Consider the following 19,397-nt stretch of genomic DNA (forward strand, 5'->3'; position numbering starts at 1 on the left):
GGTGCAGCGAAAACACAGATATACTGCTGGACTGTAACGAAGGTCATAGTGTTGTCCTGTTACGATTTCATGTAAATATGTTTTCTTTTTTATTATTCTGGCAAGCAAAAATTAATTAAAGATATACAAATCAACACACAGCAAATATTTCTCTGGAATTCAGCAGGCTGCTGGCTTCATTGCAAATTTAATATTTCCTTTGAAGTAATGAAGAGTAGCTAGCACTGATACAGGATTAAGCACAAACTGCTCACTACTGAGGAGGGTACAGAATTCAATATTTCCATAGATACAAAGCCAGGACTGCCTGAAACAGGTCTTGAAGGATGGGATCCTTCTTTTCAGATCTCATCTTGCGTGGGGTTTGTATGCACTGGACAAGTTGGGTGACTACTAAAGAAAGATCAGATTAATAAAACCTGAGAGTCAGGAATGTTGTGCCTGAAAACTGAAGTAATGGAATGTGTGCACACTCAGTCCAGTGAAACTTGCACAGAAATATGTAATAAATACCACGGGCTGGATCAGTCTTGTGTTTTGTGCATGAGTATCCCCTTAATGTTACCAAGTGGTTTGTCACCTGACCCATTTTTGCCTTTTAATTTTGCATCCTTTCACTGGATGTGATTCTTCCATGAGTAAATGCTCAGTTCCCACCAGAAGAGACCTCCTAGTTAGATATCTCTTCTCTCACCTCTTCCACTGAGTAAAGAGGCTTTAGATCTTTTCCTTTTTTTTCTATACTGTGCAATGTAGAACTTAGTGGCACAGTTTACATTGACTACAATGATAAGAATTTGTTCCTGTATCTGTCAAAGAGAAGGTCTTGTGAAGTTCATGCCTTCTTACCCAGTGGTGTGTTCTAGTGTGACTGCCACTGCAAAACTGTGGGTTGGGAACTTGTGTGTAGTTTTCCTGCAGAGAACTGATGAGGAATTGCATGATTTGATATGGAGGGGCTACACAGGGAGGTTTGTGTGTCAGAGACTTCCCCACAACTGTTTGATTTGTTTTACACTGTGGGATGGAGTGGCCCCTGCCATTGTATTTTAGTCAGTAGTCTTTCTCTTCTGCTCATAAATGCTGGGTAGCTTCAGGAAGTTTAAAAACATTAACAGAGGGTTCTTGCACAGGTTTCCCGTGAACTCACATAACTCTCTTTAGTACTCAAATTTTCCAGCAGTTAATCTCTATTTCAAAAATAGAAAATGAAAACATTATATCATATTTTATGTGAAAAATGTGCACTTTATTAAACTGGTAAATATTTATTAATAATATTAGAATTCATCTTTAAATTAGACATTTCACGAATTACCTTGCCTTGGAGCTATAAAAACTTTACTGCAGCAATAAAAAAAATGTAAAGGAGGCATTTTGACTATGAAATTTCATTTCATGGTCAATTGAATTTACTATATCTGAAAGAACTAAAGATGGGGTTGTAAAATAATTATGATGTTCGTATACACTTACAGAACAATGTTCTTATCCAGCAATACTAGGATAGTCTTATTTAAAGGCTGTATTAATAGTGTATTGCTAATCACTAAAGCTTCTTTAGCTGAATACAAACTTAAATTATTTTAAAATGAACTGCACTGAGTTCATTGGTTATCTTGTGAAGCATTAGAGAGCTTTACTGTAAGCAATGTTTAATTTAGATAAAAGTAGTCCTACCCTGTTGAAAAGTCCGGTAGAAGAATTTCACCTTGAAGAAATGTCATGAGATTTTAAATCACAAATGTTGAAAAAATAAAATAGGCTTGGACAGAATTATGATTAATACTGTGTTTCTTTGGCTTTTTTCTATGTACTACCTGACATGTTCACCTATAAACTTGAATGCAGAATTGCCAGAGGCATGGTTAAAAATAGGTTATGTCAAGGTTCTCCTATGTCTCCCTTAGGGTATGGAGTTGGCTAGCTACCTCGTACGCTTCTGCAAGTATCTCTTATTTCCCACAGGAAGACCAAAAATCATTCTCTTTTTAACATATTCTTTGTATATTATTATATTAAAAGAAATCATTCATAGTGCAAGAAAGATACTTATTCTCAGAACAAATGTGCCCTAGCAATTATTAAAAGATCGTATTGATGAGTTAACAATTGTTCATACTATTAAGAACAAGGTAGAGGTTTTTCCTGATACACAGGAGCTGGATCCAGGCACGCTGATTATACTAGGGAAAGAGTGACAATTTGTCACAGTGCTGATTAACTTCATTATTATTGGCAACAAACACAACGCATTTATCTTACTTAACTGCATTTTTGTACCTTTAAAAACAGACAACAGCAACAAAAAGAGGAGATAAAATGGAGGCAGTTTGATTAATTTTCATATTTTAATAATATGCAAATAAAATCCTGATGCTCAAAAATGAGTCACTGAAAAATGGAGTGCTGATGTACATTTGACTTCAAAGAACACATGGATTTACATGATGCAAATATTATCCCTATAAATACTTGAATATAAATAAGTGGAAATCGACAGCGCTATCCTCATTAAAAATCAGCCCCCAATATTTTATATTAATGCTCTGTTTTCTGTTGAGCTGACCATAGAAAAATTATTTTAATCTGCAAACTGTGGCAATTCTATAAAACTACAACTTGTGCTCCTGAGGGTTCCTTTTTTTAACACCTCTCTATAATCTGCCCAGCCTGCTGAGTAGCATTGACATCAGTAGTACATCAATTTCAGAAAGTGGATTATTTTTACTAGACAGCTATTGTGACATATTGGGTCAGTCATAAATGAAAGATATTCATGCAAGCATGCAATACTTGTAATGAAGTCTCACTCTGACCTTCTGTATGATTGATTCTGTAATTTAGTTTTCTCAGGCAGTGCCTGAAATGAAATGAAATCATGTTGAACAAGTTTTGAATACCCACAGTGCACCAGGAGAAGAAAAATCTGCAGCCCCAGAGGCTTGAGAGAGAGCAGCTGAACGATTTATCTCCATGCTATTATAGCCTTTGCCAGCATTCAACATTTCTTTTTTTTTTTTTTTCTTATTTGGCTTAAGTACTTAATTCTGCAGGTAGCTGTAAATGGGAAAATAAAATGCTGTTCAGATTTAAAATGACAGGACAGGAGTATGTGCAGGGGACTGATAAAATATCTTGAATAGAACTGACCTTTCATGTAGCTGAAAGTTACTGGGGGATTCATCCTCATAATTACCATATAGATTATTTTTATTTCTTTCCTGCAATGAAACATTTCAGAGAGCAGTAGTGCTGATTGAATGAAAATTGAACTTGTTAACATTCTTTTCAGCTTAGCCTGTTGTACATAACAGAAGGTTAGCTTTGATGAATTTCAAAATTCTCTTTCTGATATCTAAGAAACAGACAGTAAAATAATTCTCTTTTCAGTCTGATTTTTTTCTTTTATTCAAAAAAGTACAGATGTTACAAAACCAGACTGATAATTTTACATATATTGCTCCCTATATTATTTATGCTGCTAGAGAAAATGTGTTCCCTATTTGATGAAGATTTGAGACGGTTTATGTTTTATAATTGTTGCAATGCTGTCAGTGCATTCAGGATTCTGCACAGATAAGGCTAATTCATAGTGGAATACGCTCATCTTTAATTACATTGCTACTTAGGAGGGGCACTGTGCTCAAATCGAAGGCGTGATGGTGACTATTGCTTTTATTTCAAGAAGAGACTTTTTAAATAAAAAGGTCAATGATGTGGCTTTAAAGAGCTGAGTCATAAATTTGAGCTTATTAAAGGCTGCATGCAACAAATATTATTAATGGTTCAAAACAGTGGGGCCTTTTACTTAAAGGTCTAAATCTTTTTTAGTAATTTAAATTCCCAGATTCCTATTTAACTTCCAATGAATAGATTAACAGAAGATTACAAGAATAAAAGCTAAAAAAGTTGCTTTAAAATTGGCAAAAAACAGTTATTTCACTCCTCACCTGACTGTGTGCCTCTAATTTATATGTTTAATTTTCCTTTACAAAAAATTTTATTTGTAAATCTCTCTTTTAATATACAGTCTGTAATCTTCTATCTAGAGAGGATGGAGTAGGTTTTCAATTAATACAATGTTATAACAACGTTGTTTAATGTGTTGCAGATGAAACAGTTATTTCATGGGTCATTAATATGTTTAATGCCTGGAACAGTTTATTAAAACAAGCCCTTGTTATTGTTATGTACGTGTTTATTGTCATCTTTAATACAAAACATACAACTAATTCCAGAAGGTTTTGATTATACATTTTTAGGAGTAGCAACTATTCTTACTAGAAAGAGAGATTATCTTCAGAGTTTTCTTATTTCTACTTTTTCTTTGATTACTATGGTGGATTACTAAACTCAAGTTTTAGACCAGCAGCATTAGTCTGGTTTGTGTTGGGCTTTTCCAGCAGAAAAGGTCACTGTTATCGCCACTTCTTAATAATTTGTGGTACCAAGAAGAATTAATCTCAAAATTGAGTAATCCCAAATTAAACGATGCTCTGGTGGCTCCGATCAGTGACATTTGGCTGTATATAGAACCTTTCAAATGGTGGTGGACGCTTTATAAAATTAGACCTTCAGGACTCAGTTGTGATTCTGCAGCACTGGTGCCCACTATCAGCTCAGCGCTGTGACAGTCTGGTTTCTGCCTACAGACCTGGGCTTTGCTGATGAACCTTTAAGTCCTTCTTTTTTTCTGATTGGTGTATAGTTAAATATTTTATTTTACATCTAACAGTGTAGTTGTGCGTTTTGTAGTTACCTTTCAGAGAGCGTGTGTGCAGAGCTTGTGGGGCCTCGGGGGAAGGTGGACGATTGGCTGGAAACACTGGAGGCACCAGGCAGCAGTTGCTTCTGCACAGGAGCTCCGTGCTACGACTTTAAGAGGGTATGAAGACGGTGCTAGCCTGATGATGTACTAAATAATAGGGTTTCAATAGTGTGTAGATTTTCATGTCCTCAGTGACATTGTAATACTCGGTGTGGATAATATAGTCACTTTTCTGAGAGACATGCTCTTCCCTCCTTTCTCATCAGTACAGACACAATGGGCCATCTGTTAATGAGCTGTTGTGGTTGGAGAAGGAAATGTATTCTGGTGTTCTTTTCAAAGATAGGCGACTCATAGTAACTGCAAGAGAGGACGTGTCCATAGGAAACAAAGTGGCAGCAGTTGCTAAAGACACCTGTCTGAATAGCAGGTACTGCTGGTGCTAAAAAAAAAATAATTAAAAAATGATGCAAGTAGGTTATTATCTATTGAGATACATGAGGGACTTCTCTGGCAGAACAGTCTGGGAAAGAAGACTCTATTATTAATGCCTAAATCAAGATCCATCAGCTCCAGAAAATATTGTGAGGTGCCATATGAATATGTGGAAAATGATACACCCCACCGGGAAAGCTGTCAGGAATTGGAGCGGAAGCTGAATCTATGATATTCCTAAGAACTAAGCTCAGAAGGAACGCGGATGTATATGACCGTGGACACCAGCTGTGCATTAAGCCTGGGCTGTGGCTTTAAACTATTCTGCCTCCTGAGTTTACATTCTAAAATCAAGTGGTCCTTTCTTAAGCCAGCCAAATGAGGCAGATGCTGCAGCTGGTCTGGATATGTTGTACCTGGCCAAAAGCTTTGTTGGGTTCAGCCACCCTCGTTCTTGGGTCATTTGAAAACTTCCTTTGAAATTCCTGCTATTCTCTGCTGTTACCACCTGTGTTTCCCCTTGGACAGCTTACCCAATGCTCAGCTTCCACTTCAAGTTCTCAAGCTGTAAAGAAATGCTAAGTCTCTGTAGAGTTTGAAATCTATTCTATGTTGCCAGGTAGCTGAAGAAAAAATACCTGCTCTGGTAATACAAAAGATAATGAGACCTACTTTTCTGATATGCTTTAAAAAACAACAACAAACAAAGAAAACCCAAACAAAAACCCCACCTCCACAAAGAAAAACAAAGAAAAAAATAATCCCCCCAAACATAGCTACCAACACTTGTAGCAATTTTTAAACAAACACATGCCATGTAACCCCCAAGTCTGTCCCCCCCAAAATTCCTTGCACAATTTTTGTTACCTTTGAATAATGTTTGTTAGTTGTCATGCTTCCTTGCAGTCTCTCCCCACGTTGCTTACTGCATAATAAGGACCTTTGAAGTCTGCCTTTGATTTGGTAGCTGAAGCACCTGAAGTTGCAGAGGTTGTAACAAAACTGCTAACAGCATTTATCTGACGTCCTGGGACTCAGTTTCAACTATCCAGGGTCTGTTTGCGCTGTGCCTTCGCTGTTTGCATACAGTAGCCCTAAGCTTGGACTGCTAATTTGGAGAGAAGCTCCTCAGGCTGACAGACTCATCAGATCTGTGCTCTGAGGCGCACGCATATTGTGATCATGCTGTTGGGTACCTTGTCCAAACAGAGGGTGATTCAACGTGCTTTAAAGTATGGTAGATGTTTGGGAAGAAGAGAGTGGAGAATCTGTTTTTAAATGCCTCTGCAAAATGGTGTAAAAATTAAATTATAAAGAAGTTATGAATTAGGTGATGCTAAAGCATTGATAGCAGCCACTGAGGATGGGTGGAGGACTATAGCAAACCTATGGTGACATCCGTCTGCAAGAGCAGAAGCCTTTCCAGAGCAGAAGGACTCAATACACAGCCAAGGCCACCAAGAACTATTATCCCATCAGCCCGCTTTGGGGACTGCATGAGGAACCTACGGGGTCATCTCTCAGATGTGATTTTACAGGAAAGCAAATGGGTAAGAACAAAGTTCCTAAAGAGCAAAAGCCCTATGCTAGGGTGGTGGGGAATCTTGGGTAAGAATTATAAGGATTTCAGAGAAAAGTCTCTGTCTCTTAGTTTGGTAGTTGTGTGATTTTGGCCTAGCTGTGAGTATTTCTTGACCATGTAATACAGCATGTTGTTAGAGATCGCTGAGCATGCTGTGACTGAGCAGTACCCGCAGAGGCCACAGGGCAGCATTGCAGAGGTGCCCGGTCCTGGAACCCAGTGCAGGGTCTGTGTGGCGGGTGCCCAGGCTGGCTGGCCCTGTCCCTTGGCACCTTCTCACTTGGAATTTCATCCCTGAGGTGGTGCTGCACTGCCTGGCCTAGGTGTGTTCCTACTGCCTGATCCCCAAACATCGTTCCATAGAAGAAATGGTTTTAACTCATGATTTGGTGGTCTCACAGCACTCTCACTACACCCTGTAACAGGTCAGGCTGGATGGTCTGAAGGAAGCTCTGGAGCACTAGCCATGTGAGGGGCCACTGCAAGCACGGTTGCTCATCAGACCCCAAAGAAAAGCGAGGGACAGTACATCAGAAAGGTTCCAATAAAACCTGTTAAACTAACTTGGAGGTTGCAGCCATATAAGAAAATTCTATCATATATCAGGAGATGAATTTCCAGACACCCGAGATTGCCAGAACAAAAGGAGATTGCTCAGTTTTGAGGAATAAATCAGGGGCCCTCACGTTTCTTGGTTTTGGTTTGTTTTTTTTTCTCTTCATGTCCCTTCTCTGGCTTATGTGCTCTGTGTGAACCAAAACCAGAGTAATTTCTGATGTATTGGGACTGGGGGGAGCACACAGATCAAGAAATTGTGTATTCTCCATGTTCTTCAGGCGGGAGAATGTGTGTAAGCCTCCTGCCACCAACCGATCTTTTAGATCCAGCTGCAGACATAATTTTTTGCTGTACTGTTTGTTGTAGCTTTTATTTGGGAATTAAACCAGGCAAGGTTTACTTTTCTACAGAGACATGAAGCAAAACAGGGGAGTTTTCTCATTGCCAGAGAAAAGAAGCTGCTGCTTGTAGTGGATCTTCTGATAACTATAGTTTGACAGATCTATTACTGATGGCAGTATCTGAGGAGGCAAGAGGAGGGACACTTCTTCAGTGGTGGCAGTAAGAAGTGCAACTGTTTTGTATTCTATTAAGTAAGGATTTAATCTCTGACAGAGAAAAGCAGCCTGTTAGTTTGGTTCATTTTGATTGGCAGTGAATTCCAATCTTGTAAAAATTTAGATTAATGGATTCTTTTATCTGTACTTTACTTGTGGCGAAAAAGAGTATTGAGGATTTGTTTTAGAGATATGCTGACTTGCCCAAAAGTAACGGGAGTAATTTACAGACCAGGGACAACTGAGGATTTCACTCATTACATTGCAGTGCATTTGCTTCAACTTAAATATATCCTTTAAAATATTACATCAGCTTATGTTACATTGACAGTGATAAATTCCTAAGGCAATAGAATATATAATGTTTTAAGTCAACTTTTGAAACCAGGGCACAGTGAGCATAACCATAAATGCTGGGGTTTGCATAGTTATTTTTATTGACAGATTTCTCACTTTCCTTAAAAAACTAGCTCGTGCAGCGTAGGGTCAGATCCCAGCCCTGCATCTTCCTGTAGGCACTTCTGTGGGCTCAGTCCTGATGTGGCTAGACTCTTACTGGAGGTGGTGCCCGTTGAAATGATTGAAGGCTGTAGACATTGATTTTAAGCCAGACTTCAATATTACTCAAAACGATCTAAAAAGTAATTTCCTAGTTATATTTTTAAAGATCATGTTGAATGTTCCTAGAGATTAAAGTTATATCAGGGTAGAAATCGGGGATAAAACTACTGTAAGTAAATGATTCTCAAAATGCAGGGTGAGTGGAAATTAGGGCATCTCTCAATGTAATGGCTGGATGCATTTACCTGTCAAAACAAATACTAGCTGTATTACTAGCTGTATTAACTACTGGATGCTTAATGACTTGATAACAGAAGAACGAGCTATCTTTTATTACCCTGTTTTTTCCCTTAGTACCCAATGGTATGTTTGGCTTTGGCTGACTCAGGTACAGTAATTGTTGAAAAACACCGTTGATAATACTGTATAAATTAAGGTGTAGGGGTTCACACGTTCTTTTTTTTAAGTCTCATTACTTAGTTGTTTGCTTTCCAGTGGCTGTTGAGGAATTGAAATTTTATCAGTTTTCGAGAACTTATTATACTTCTACAAATCAAAGCAAAGTAAGCTATATATTTGGCATATGCCATGAGACGTGTCCTTTGGCAATATGACTAAATGACTTGTTTGGCGTGGCTGTCTAAATAGATTAGAATAGTTGAGAGTAGGATAGTTTGATGGATGGATATCCTTATGGTTCCTTTGATGAGGCCTTCTGTGCATCAAATGCTGAATGTCTTCGTAATGTGTGCTACTGGAGCTGTGCAAGAGTGGTGACAGAAAGCCAGTGTACCTAGATACAGTCACCATAAAGTTGTTTTGAGAAAGGGGAAACATTTTGGACCATATTTTCCTTTTTTTTTATACATGTGTATAATTGAAGAAACCAGAGACATGGCTGGCATTCCCCTCAGTAAATGTCTCTGTACCTTACGTTTTTTTGTAGTATTCATGTAGGATAACAACAGAGAGCTCTGAGACAAAGTCATTTCAGTCTGCAGAGGAATCACACAAGTTATTTCTCTTTGGTTTTCCATTTCACACATTATGTCCTTGTTTGATTGTCATGCTGATTAAACTAGTGGTTGAGTTTTGCCTGACTTGTGTTAAGATCACCAAGTTTTGCCTAGCTTCAATCCAAGACTGTAAAGCAGATCAGGCTCAATCAAAACTTGATTCTGTTTGCTTGAGAAGTTCATGAATTGTTGTCAGAACTAATCTGTCATTTTGGCATAATGTTACAAAAATCCTGAATGCTCGTAGTACTTGTGTATCACTTCTGCTTCTGGTTAAGTATATGTAAAAGAGGTCGTGATATTATCTAAAAGTTTCACAGTATTCTCAGTGGATTGTTTTGAATATATGAGCCTTGTCATTTTTCAGTTTTCTTGTAGTAATGTAATTAGGATGTCATGTGGATATTTTAGCGCACTTGTATTTCCATGTGTGCTCCTGATATGAGATAATTTTCGTTCTTAAACATTTCTTCGATAAACATTTCATGCATAAAGAAATGCTACTGATCCTTTTGGTTCAGTATTGGTCTTTGTCATATAAGAGAAGAAATAAGAGTTAAGGTAGTTGATAGAAATTTTTTTCTTGATTATAGATTCCTCCTTAGAAGATTTTGTTTGCTCAGGAGCTATATACAAATGCTGTGGACTTCAATGTTGCTATTAACTAGCTCCCCTACCTTCTTGCTGCTTGCCAAACCACTGTACCAACATAAAAAATAGTTCTATAGGTACCGTCCATCGTTGAGGCCCACGACACTGTGCCACAAAGTAAAAACTGAAATTCCCATTCCTTTGTGATTTTTTTAAAAAATATTGCTTAGCCATATAACTTAAATTCAAAGTGCAGAAAATATATTGTTTGTTGTTATCATATGCACATATGATGTAAATTATAAGAGACTGGAAATTATACAAAATATTTTCTTTTATAGAATATATCTTCTCTGGTTAGTGGTAGATAGCCAGTTACAAAATATTGTTGTTTCCATGTCTAGCTTTTACCAAAGTTTTTAAGATTATAAAAAAAAAGTTTAAAAAATTAGGAAAAGATACAGAAAAGAAAAACTGCAATTAAATAAGTGGATGTAAAAAAAACCCCACAAGCATCAAATAGTGTTAGAAGAAGGGACAGTTAAGAATTCATGGGCTTGTGTGTAAAATTAGATTCTGGGTCAGTGCAAGTCAAGAGAATTTAGTCTCACTGAAATCATAGATGCAACCGAAATGACAAGACTAGGAGTAAATCGTTTGTAACCCATGTCATCACATTTTGTTGCTTCAGTGTAAAGGCCAGAAGGGCCTGTATTGTGTAACAATAAAGAGAGAACAAAAGCTAAGCCTTGTAGGTGTAGAACACCTCCAAGAAAGTACTGCCTGCAGAATAATGAAGATAGTTAATTTCTATGAGAGAAGGTCTCTGATGAGCTCCAACTTTGCTTTACCAGCAGTTTTTCTTCATGCAATAAACTGAATGCAGTAATATGCAGAAAGTGATATCCTTTTACAAAAGACTTTGAATGACTTCCAGATGCCACTGCCAATTCAAGTCACAACCAAAAAGACCCTATAGTTAACAGAAGTAAATTTTCACAGAAAGGTGCCCTGAAGCAAATGGGTATTTCAGCCAATAAGTCTGATGTTTTGATCTTTCTGTATCAAGTGCTCCACTTTGGCGCATGCGCTCATCTCTAAGGAACTACACTCCTTTACTGAAAATATTAAAAGAATTTAAGTAGGAAAAGCAGCATGGTGCAGTATGGATGATGAGCCAAGCTGGCAATGGGTTGGAAAGCATGGGGAAAATGAGGGCGAGACCTGGTTTATAGGATCTGGATCATGAGCTTATGGGGTTAACTTCATCTGCACTGGATCCAGGTGCAACATTACATGTACTTTTATGCTAAGAAGGATTTATTTTTTCTGTATAGGCTTCAGCAGAAAGACACATGAATGCCAAATTCAGAATTAATATGATTTATTGCTATAGGGAAGCAGTGTGCTGCAGCACTTTCACATAAAAAGGGATGAGGCAGGGTGTGCCTCTTCTCTAACACCTGTATTGCTGCTTTGTGTGGCTGCACTTGTCCCATCCAAGAAATGGTATGCAGGAGCACAAAACCACTGCCTCTGTTGAGGAGAGAATCATAAAAAGGAAGAGGAAAGTCACTTGGGCTAAACTTACCTCCGTGCTGATGTGGAGTTTTGAGAATGGTCTGACCTTACCCACACTCAGTAAGAGCACTGGGAAAGTCAGACTCCATCGTGGAAGTCCGGTGGGCTGTACGCTGGGCTCCCAGCATTGCTGGTTTGTTCTGTGTCATTGCATTAAGGATTATTGCACCTGCTACTAATTGTGATGTACGTTATTAATAATGAAAGAGATTTCAAACTCTAATTTATTTCTCATGCTTCTGCCTGTTTGAACAATGGCTATAGATTAATCAGGTTGCTGAATCAATTTGAGTTATTTATTCTCTGCACTTATTAACTGTTTTAAAAATCTTCTGTATAAATGTTCTTTCGTTGTGTATTGATCTGTGTGGTTAAAAATAACAAAACTGAGTTGTTCATAGGCAGATTCCTGTTGACTTTACCTTCAGCAGCTCACTTTTCATTTACAAATGTGATACGTGTTGTGCAGATGTAGAAGAAGACATGGTTTGTGCCCTCAGGAAACAGTAGAAACAAAACCATGCAAGCTCTTGAGTTTGAGACATGATGTACAAGAAAAAGTTGGTGATTGGTACATAGCTTGCTACTTCCACACGTGTTTGTGTGTGTGTTGGATTAAAGATAAGTATGTATAGTTTTGTGTGGTACTTACGAACAAGGGTAGTTAGGAGTGATTAAGATTACTTGAGTGGTTCTCCAGTGTGCTGCAGTGTCTGCACTCAAGACCTGGCAGGGCAGTGTTCTTTGTTTAAAACAACTTTAAAATCCCACTCAGACAGGATTGTTTTGTACCTACTACTGTCACTAGTAACAGCAAAGAATAATTGAATGTCAGTAAAGGAAGATGCTTTTCTATATATACACCCCCCCCCCTCTTTGTTTACTTTCTGCATTTGACAGCAGTTTGTGTCTTCTCAGTTGCAATGTTTTCCCTGTATCATCAGTCAGCCCGTTTCCCTGTTGTTTATGTGGGTATTTCACACCGCAGCAAGAGAAGAAATGTTTAACAATGGGGAAATGCAACGTTCATTGCACAAAAAAAACCCCACTCCCAAGTGGGGGAGAAGTAAAGTCTGGGGAAAGTGTGGTAACTGTTGCTGTGCTGCATTTAATTTATTAAAAAAAGCATTTAATTCATTGAAAAGAAATCAAACAAACTGCAAGTTGACAGTGTCAGTTCTATATGCCTGTGAAAAGAACTTCACCTGATAATGCTATATGGTCACTGCTACTGACTAAATAATGTTTCTATCTCTTTTAGGATCAGAGTCACACGCAGGTTTCCCAGTATCGCCAGGATCACTCTCTGATTATGAGATCCATTGTCCATATGACTGATGCTGTTCATTCGGGTATTATGCCTCCGTCTCAGCTAACCACCATTAACCAGTCTCAGCTAAGTGCGCAGCTGGGGCTAAATTTAGGTGGCACTAATTTGCCACACACTTCTCCCTCGCCTCCTGCAAGTAAATCAGCCACTCCTTCCCCATCCAGCTCTATAAATGAAGAAGATGCCGATGAATCAAACAGAGTAAGTTACTCCGTGCACTGTAGAGAGTAGGCTTTACCTGCCTGTATGCTGTATTTTCATGAATGTGGCAGTATCATCTCAGCTGCAATGTGGTCAAATAATATATACAAACATTACAGTAGAGTGGAATACGATTCCTTTGCTGCTTAGCTCCTTTGAGTGGTGTTCATAATACCTCCATAATAATAAATGTAAGGATATACATATATATATAAATATTTGGTTGAATAGCTTCATAATTCATTTCAGATTTTATAGATCAGGTGAATCTCTTTACTCAACAACTTTGGACCGTTTTGTCATTTGGATATTCTCTGGATGCATTTAGATAGAAATAAAATAAGCTTTCTTCTAACTGAAAGTTTAGTTAATTTACATTTTGCTTTAAATAAATCTGTTATAAAAGGAAAATTTTATCAACAGAATAAAGCACAAATGTTATTATAGCAGTATATTTAAAGGGCCTAATTTAGACTGTTCCATGAAAGTTTTTCTCAAGTTAATGGAAATTGGGCATATGTAAAGATCATTGTACAGGATCCTCAAAATATCAACATAAGATGACTATCATAGCGATATATTTAGAGCCACTTTATCCCCTTGCTGCAGTAATCTGTGCATAGCTCAACAGGAGGGGGTACAGGACGTGAGGAGCACGTAGGGACCAGAGTTACCTGTGACCCTGGGTGTGCTGCTCTGGGGGTTCCCCATCCCCGAGGGAGCTGTAGGTGCAGGGCCAGTGCCTGGCAATAACCCAGAACCCCCAGCGCTACTGCCTCGCCACCCAACCCCGCACGAGGAGCGGTGGAGGTGGGTGATGGACACTGGGTATTTGCTGCAGGTGGATAGAAACTGCAGAGGTGCTGTTGCTTTCTGCCTGAAGGGTGAGCCATGTCTAAGTTGACATCCTAAGTCTGGGAATTAGGAAATGCCTCCAAGCTCTTGTCTGTTGAGTCTCTACTGCTGAAATTACATCTTAATGGAGAAACATAGATTGCCTATTCAAAATATATTATAGATTAATTCTTAAATATTTTTTAATAGAAATTAGCATTGGTGTGTACTTTTTCAGGTCAAGCTCATAGGATTGACTCTCTGAGCCATGCTTACAATGAGTAGTAACTATTCATGCATTTAGTTCCAGTAGATCTGATGAGATTGAGCTGAGACTAAGTACTCTTTCATAGGAGAAAGGCGTGCACAACAGGATTCTCCAAAATGTCTACATAGTAGCTTTATCCAGTATTAATCCACACTTCCAATAATTTTTCAGAATTAATCTGACTTATTTCATGCATATAGACTGTTCTTGTTATTACTGTTTCTTAGGCTACTGGAGAAAAAAGAGCCGCCCCAGATTCTGGCAAGAAGCCCAAGACTCCAAAGAAGAAGAAAAAGAAAGATCCCAATGAGCCGCAAAAGCCAGTGTCAGCATATGCCCTTTTCTTCAGGGATACACAAGCTGCAATTAAAGGGCAGAACCCGAATGCTACATTTGGAGAGGTTTCAAAAATAGTGGCATCTATGTGGGACAGTTTAGGAGAAGAACAAAAACAGGTAAAAAATTGATACAGAGTTGCCTCACAAGAAGTAAAATAGTAATCCTTGTAAAAAATCCTCCTACCTCTGCTCTGAGTGGACCAGGCTACTTGCTGGTAGATGTAGACCTGTTACTCTGTAGAGCTACATTGATCTTTGAACTGGCTGAAGACCCGGCATCTAAAAAGTATTTTGTTACAAGAGCCAGTAGGTAGTATTAAATGGCTTTAAATTTTAAAGGGCAGTTTGTAAAAAGCTCAGGTGTTGTTGTCCTAGAGTCCTGTTAAGACCGTCTTTTGATGATTCCTGTTTCAAAGCTCTTGTTTCCTATTAATCAGAAGTTAGAAGAGAAAAGGGGAAGGCAGCACATTTACCATTTTCCTTTGATCTGCCTTACGAATTTGTTACAAAGCGTGTTGATTTCCAACCTTTGAAGCCAATCCTCTGTGCCGTATTACAATGTCGTGTGTGAAATGTTATCTCCAGCTCAAAGTGGGTACAGGATGATGAGTTTTGTTCTTCCTTGAGGGTTATTCTTCTTTCTATACACATGTAATTCCTACACATGGATTGAAGGGGAAAAAAAAACCTCCTTTAGGGCTGGTTGCCTGTTGATACTCCGTGCAGCTCCCAGTAACCGTTAATGGAAGCTGTGATAGAAGAGTAGATTCCTGCATAGGACACCTTCTGGCAAGATATGGATGATTCTTGTTTGTGAAATACATTTGGAAACTTTTAGTCTGATCTAACAGACGATGGTGAACATGATTTAAAGGTGAACTTTAAATTTACTGATGTTTAAAAATACGGATTAATTCCTTTTTGCCTGACTGTTCCTGTTTAACTCAATGGGATTCTTTAATACTGGCTTTGGGAAGGTGAAATGTCCAAGCTCTATGAACAACCTTTTCTAAAGGTATACATATTTTTTTATGTGTACTTTGAATATTTGTTTAAAAAAATATTGCCTAGTCATTTTTTGCTATTTTATACTACTTCGATACTTTTTAGCATCTGAAATACTCAGTGTTCTAATGTCCCTGTTACTTAAAGTCATTAAAATACCATTTCCTGGGGAGGTAAAGTGTGCATAGGGAGTCTTGTCAAACAGTTGGCTGCTCTAGCAGCTTTTTTTATTCATGATAAATCAATATAAATTGTGGTGCAAGTCCAGCGAGTAGACTTGAAAGTCTGTGATCACCCACAAGAATATTTAGGTCTTTCAGGGAAGAAAAAACACATATAACAGTAGAGTGTTTTAAGGTTTTTGTTTCTTTGCAAGTGATTTTTGAGAACATTCTGGCTAAAACGTTTTAATCATTGAAGTTGGTGAACTTGTGGTCTCTTTTAATAGGTATATAAAAGAAAAACCGAAGCTGCCAAAAAAGAATACCTAAAGGCACTTGCTGCCTATAGAGCAAGCCTTGTTTCTAAGGTAAGCTTAATAATGCCTTCAGTGTAGTGCAAGTTAGCTTTCAGCAGTGGTGTTTAAATATGGAGGCGCGGTGTTATACGAAATAGTAGAATCCTAGGATTTCTGTAATACAACTCTCCAAGATGTTGTACTGCTGCTTGAACCCTGCTTAGTCTCTGCAAAAAAAATTTCCTCTCTCTAATGGCACAGTAATGATTACCAAACAATAACTGTGTAAATGTACATCTTCCTTTATCTATGGAAGCAAAATAATGCACTTCATGATGAAAGTGAAATTCAGTCATGAAAAATACACTGACCTTTTGACACTAACATTTGCAAGCTATTCGCAGAGTTTTGTTTTTCCTCAAGTGCTACTTCTTGAAAAGACAGACTTTTTTTGCGTGGAGCTGGAGAGCAGTTGTTATATGATGAAGCTTAAGTATTTCTTGCAGGTGAGGGTAAAAAATGCATGGTGGCTCTGAATTCGGAGAGTACTTACAAATGGACTAGCTGGCAGTGAGCCACATGGAGTATTTTAGCAGATCCTGAGTTAAAATAAAACTTGTGAAGAAAATAAAGCTCTGCTCTCTTATTTGAGACTTCACCTTTTTAACCAGCAGCACTACACTGGTGGTAGATCTGTTGCATCTGAATGCCATAAATGGAAATATGCTTATGGCCATCTAAAATATGGGTAAAAATTAATCAAGGTGATTATTTCTTTAGTAATATTTCATAAAGATCAATTACAAAAATATCTTTGATCACAAAAAAAGCAACAGAAGAAAGCGATGCTATCTAACTCCTGAGAGTAGCTATTTGGATGTACACTGCAGAGCATTAGTAAATCACACGGAAAGCTGCTCTGTATTTTAGTTAATGCTTAGAAATACAACAGCAGAAATTATAACATGCATTCTTAAAAGCTGGAAGATTTCTTCTCGTTGTGTTGAGAAGCTGCATTTTTCTGTTGTCTCTAGGACTTAGATAATATTCTCGAAGCCTTTAATATCACAATACTAAATTCAATGGCAGCTGGAATTCTAAATACCTTTGAGGGGATTTATTTTGTCAGTCCTAAATTCCCTCTTCAAAAACATCAGAAATCATATTTTCTCCCCGAATCTGTGAGACATGGGCTGCTGAGTAACTTGTGGGAAGACTGTGAGTGGAAATTACACTCTTGAGTCCAGAATTCATCTCGTCTCCTCTAACTTAAGACATCCTTGCTGTAGCTTTTTCATCCAAGGTGGTTGCTGAGAGTAGGGATAGAATAGACACTTCTGCAGCACAATTTGACACATTCTAAGATAAATGTCTAAAACAACAGTTAGTTATGCTGGAGGAGACTTTTTTTTTCTGTTCTCTTTATATAGGGATTCTAGGCAACTATTTTACATGTTGTGTACAATGCAGGTGTGTAAACTATGAATGATGAATCCTGCCTTTGGTCCTTAATTATATCTAATTTAAACATATACAATATATTTAAATATACCTAATAAAACTATGACTTCAAAGGCACCAGAACACCTCATTTATTGCAATAGGCCTCTTTGAACTGTGGTTTTCTCACAGGTGTGTCTCATCAGAAACCTCTAGGACCCTGGAAGTAGGCAGGATTCCCTAAGCTGGGCACCCTGCTGGTGCAGCTGGTCTGCTTCCAGAGCATTCAGTTGGGTGCCTGGACAATGCTCCCTTAGGCTTTTGTCTGCTGCAGATACCTAGGTCTCGATGCCTTAGACATGAAGAACTACAACAAGGAAATTAGAAAAGTTGTTTGAGAAGTTCTGTTGTTTGTACACTGCTCTTATGCCATGATAACTGGTGTGGGGGATATGCTTCTCCTCAGATTTGTCTCCCAAAGAACAGGGGTTTTTTGAAGACATAAACACAGGAAGTGTTAGGCCCTTTTTAGCTCTTTCAGCTACACCATGTACGTGACATCTGTGACTGTCTGGTGTTGAACAAGGGCACAAGTCAGTTTTTTGTCCAAGTAAGAACTGGAGGTACTGTATACAGAGACAGACTGAAGAGGTGATGGAAGGGATTGGTGGATCAGTCATCTTTTTCAGATTGCTGGTTGATCTTTTCTGATAGAAAACAAAAGATGAAAAAGTCTCCCTGACAAGCTGTAACTTTTATTTCCATGCAAACAGTAACAATGTTTTTTCTGTTAAAAATACAATGAATTTCTTTTCCAAACACAGGCTGCTGCAGAATCTGCTGAGGCCCAGACAATTCGCTCAGTTCAGCAAACACTGGCATCCACAAATTTGTCTTCCTCCCTTATTCTGAATACTTCTCTTTCTCAACACGCAACAGTATCAGCATCTCCCCAAACTCTTCAACAGTCCCTTCCCAGAGCAATTGCTCCAAAGCCTTTAACCATGAGACTGCCAATGAATCAGATTGTAGCTTCTGTTACCGTTGCACCAAACATGCCAACAAACATTGCACCTCCATTGATAAGCTCTATGGGAACAAATATGGTGGCAACACCATCTTCATCCCAAGTAAGTCCCTCAATGCAAAGCCAGCAGCACCAGATACAGCAGCTCCAGCAGCAACAGATGCAGCAGATGCAACAGCAGCAACTACATCAGCATCAAATGCATCAGCAAATACAACAACAAATGCAACAGCAGCATTTTCAGCACCACATGCAACAACATTTGCAGCAGCAGCATCTTCAGCAGCAAATTAATCAGCAGCAAATGCAACAGCAACTGCAGCATATACAGCTTCAGCAAATGCAGCAGCAGCAAATGCAGCATATGCAACACCAGTCACAGCCTTCTCCTCAGCAGCATTCTCCGGTAGCCTCTCAGATCACTTCTCCCATCCCTGCCATTGGGAGCCCTCAGCCAGCACCTCAGCAGCACCAGTCACAAATACAATCTCAGACACAGACTCAAGTGTTATCGCAGGTCAGTATTTTCTGAAGATAAATGATCTTGCAACATGGCTTTGTGTTGATGGAGGGGGTAGGGGTAAACCATATTTGGCTGAAAACTGTAAATTGTTGATGGTAGTTATGCAGGGATGCATAACAGATCAAATGATCTTCTAAAGTGTCTATTAGATAGGCAATAAAGAACTACAATGTAGCTGTGTATCATCTTTTAGCTGACTATAAATCATTTTGTTTTAAAAAAAAAAAAAAAAAAGCTGTGCTCTTTTTTTCATGTGATGCCTTTTTAATTTATTTAAGCTTTACCTACAATATGTGAATCAAATGGCCTAGTAAATACCCGG

The 19,397-nt window shown here is 38.4% G+C and overlaps 1 protein-coding gene across 2 annotated transcripts in view; it reads left to right on the top strand.

The window, feature by feature from the left end:
* Positions 1-19,084, top strand: part of TOX3 (TOX high mobility group box family member 3) — a 74,874-nt gene extending 55,790 nt beyond the window's left edge. For both annotated transcript variants that reach the window (XM_068411538.1, XM_068411539.1), the window contains exons 4-7: positions 12,914-13,183; positions 14,513-14,740; positions 16,077-16,157; positions 18,350-19,084. In XM_068411538.1, the coding sequence (XP_068267639.1) occupies positions 12,914-13,183; positions 14,513-14,740; positions 16,077-16,157; positions 18,350-19,084 (1,314 nt within the window). The remainder of the gene's footprint in view (positions 1-12,913; positions 13,184-14,512; positions 14,741-16,076; positions 16,158-18,349) is intronic.
* The last annotated feature ends 313 nt before the right edge of the window (positions 19,085-19,397 follow it).

This window comes from Nyctibius grandis, chromosome 12 (genome assembly GCF_013368605.1).
Source record: "Nyctibius grandis isolate bNycGra1 chromosome 12, bNycGra1.pri, whole genome shotgun sequence".
Lineage (NCBI taxonomy): Eukaryota > Metazoa > Chordata > Aves > Nyctibiiformes > Nyctibiidae > Nyctibius > Nyctibius grandis.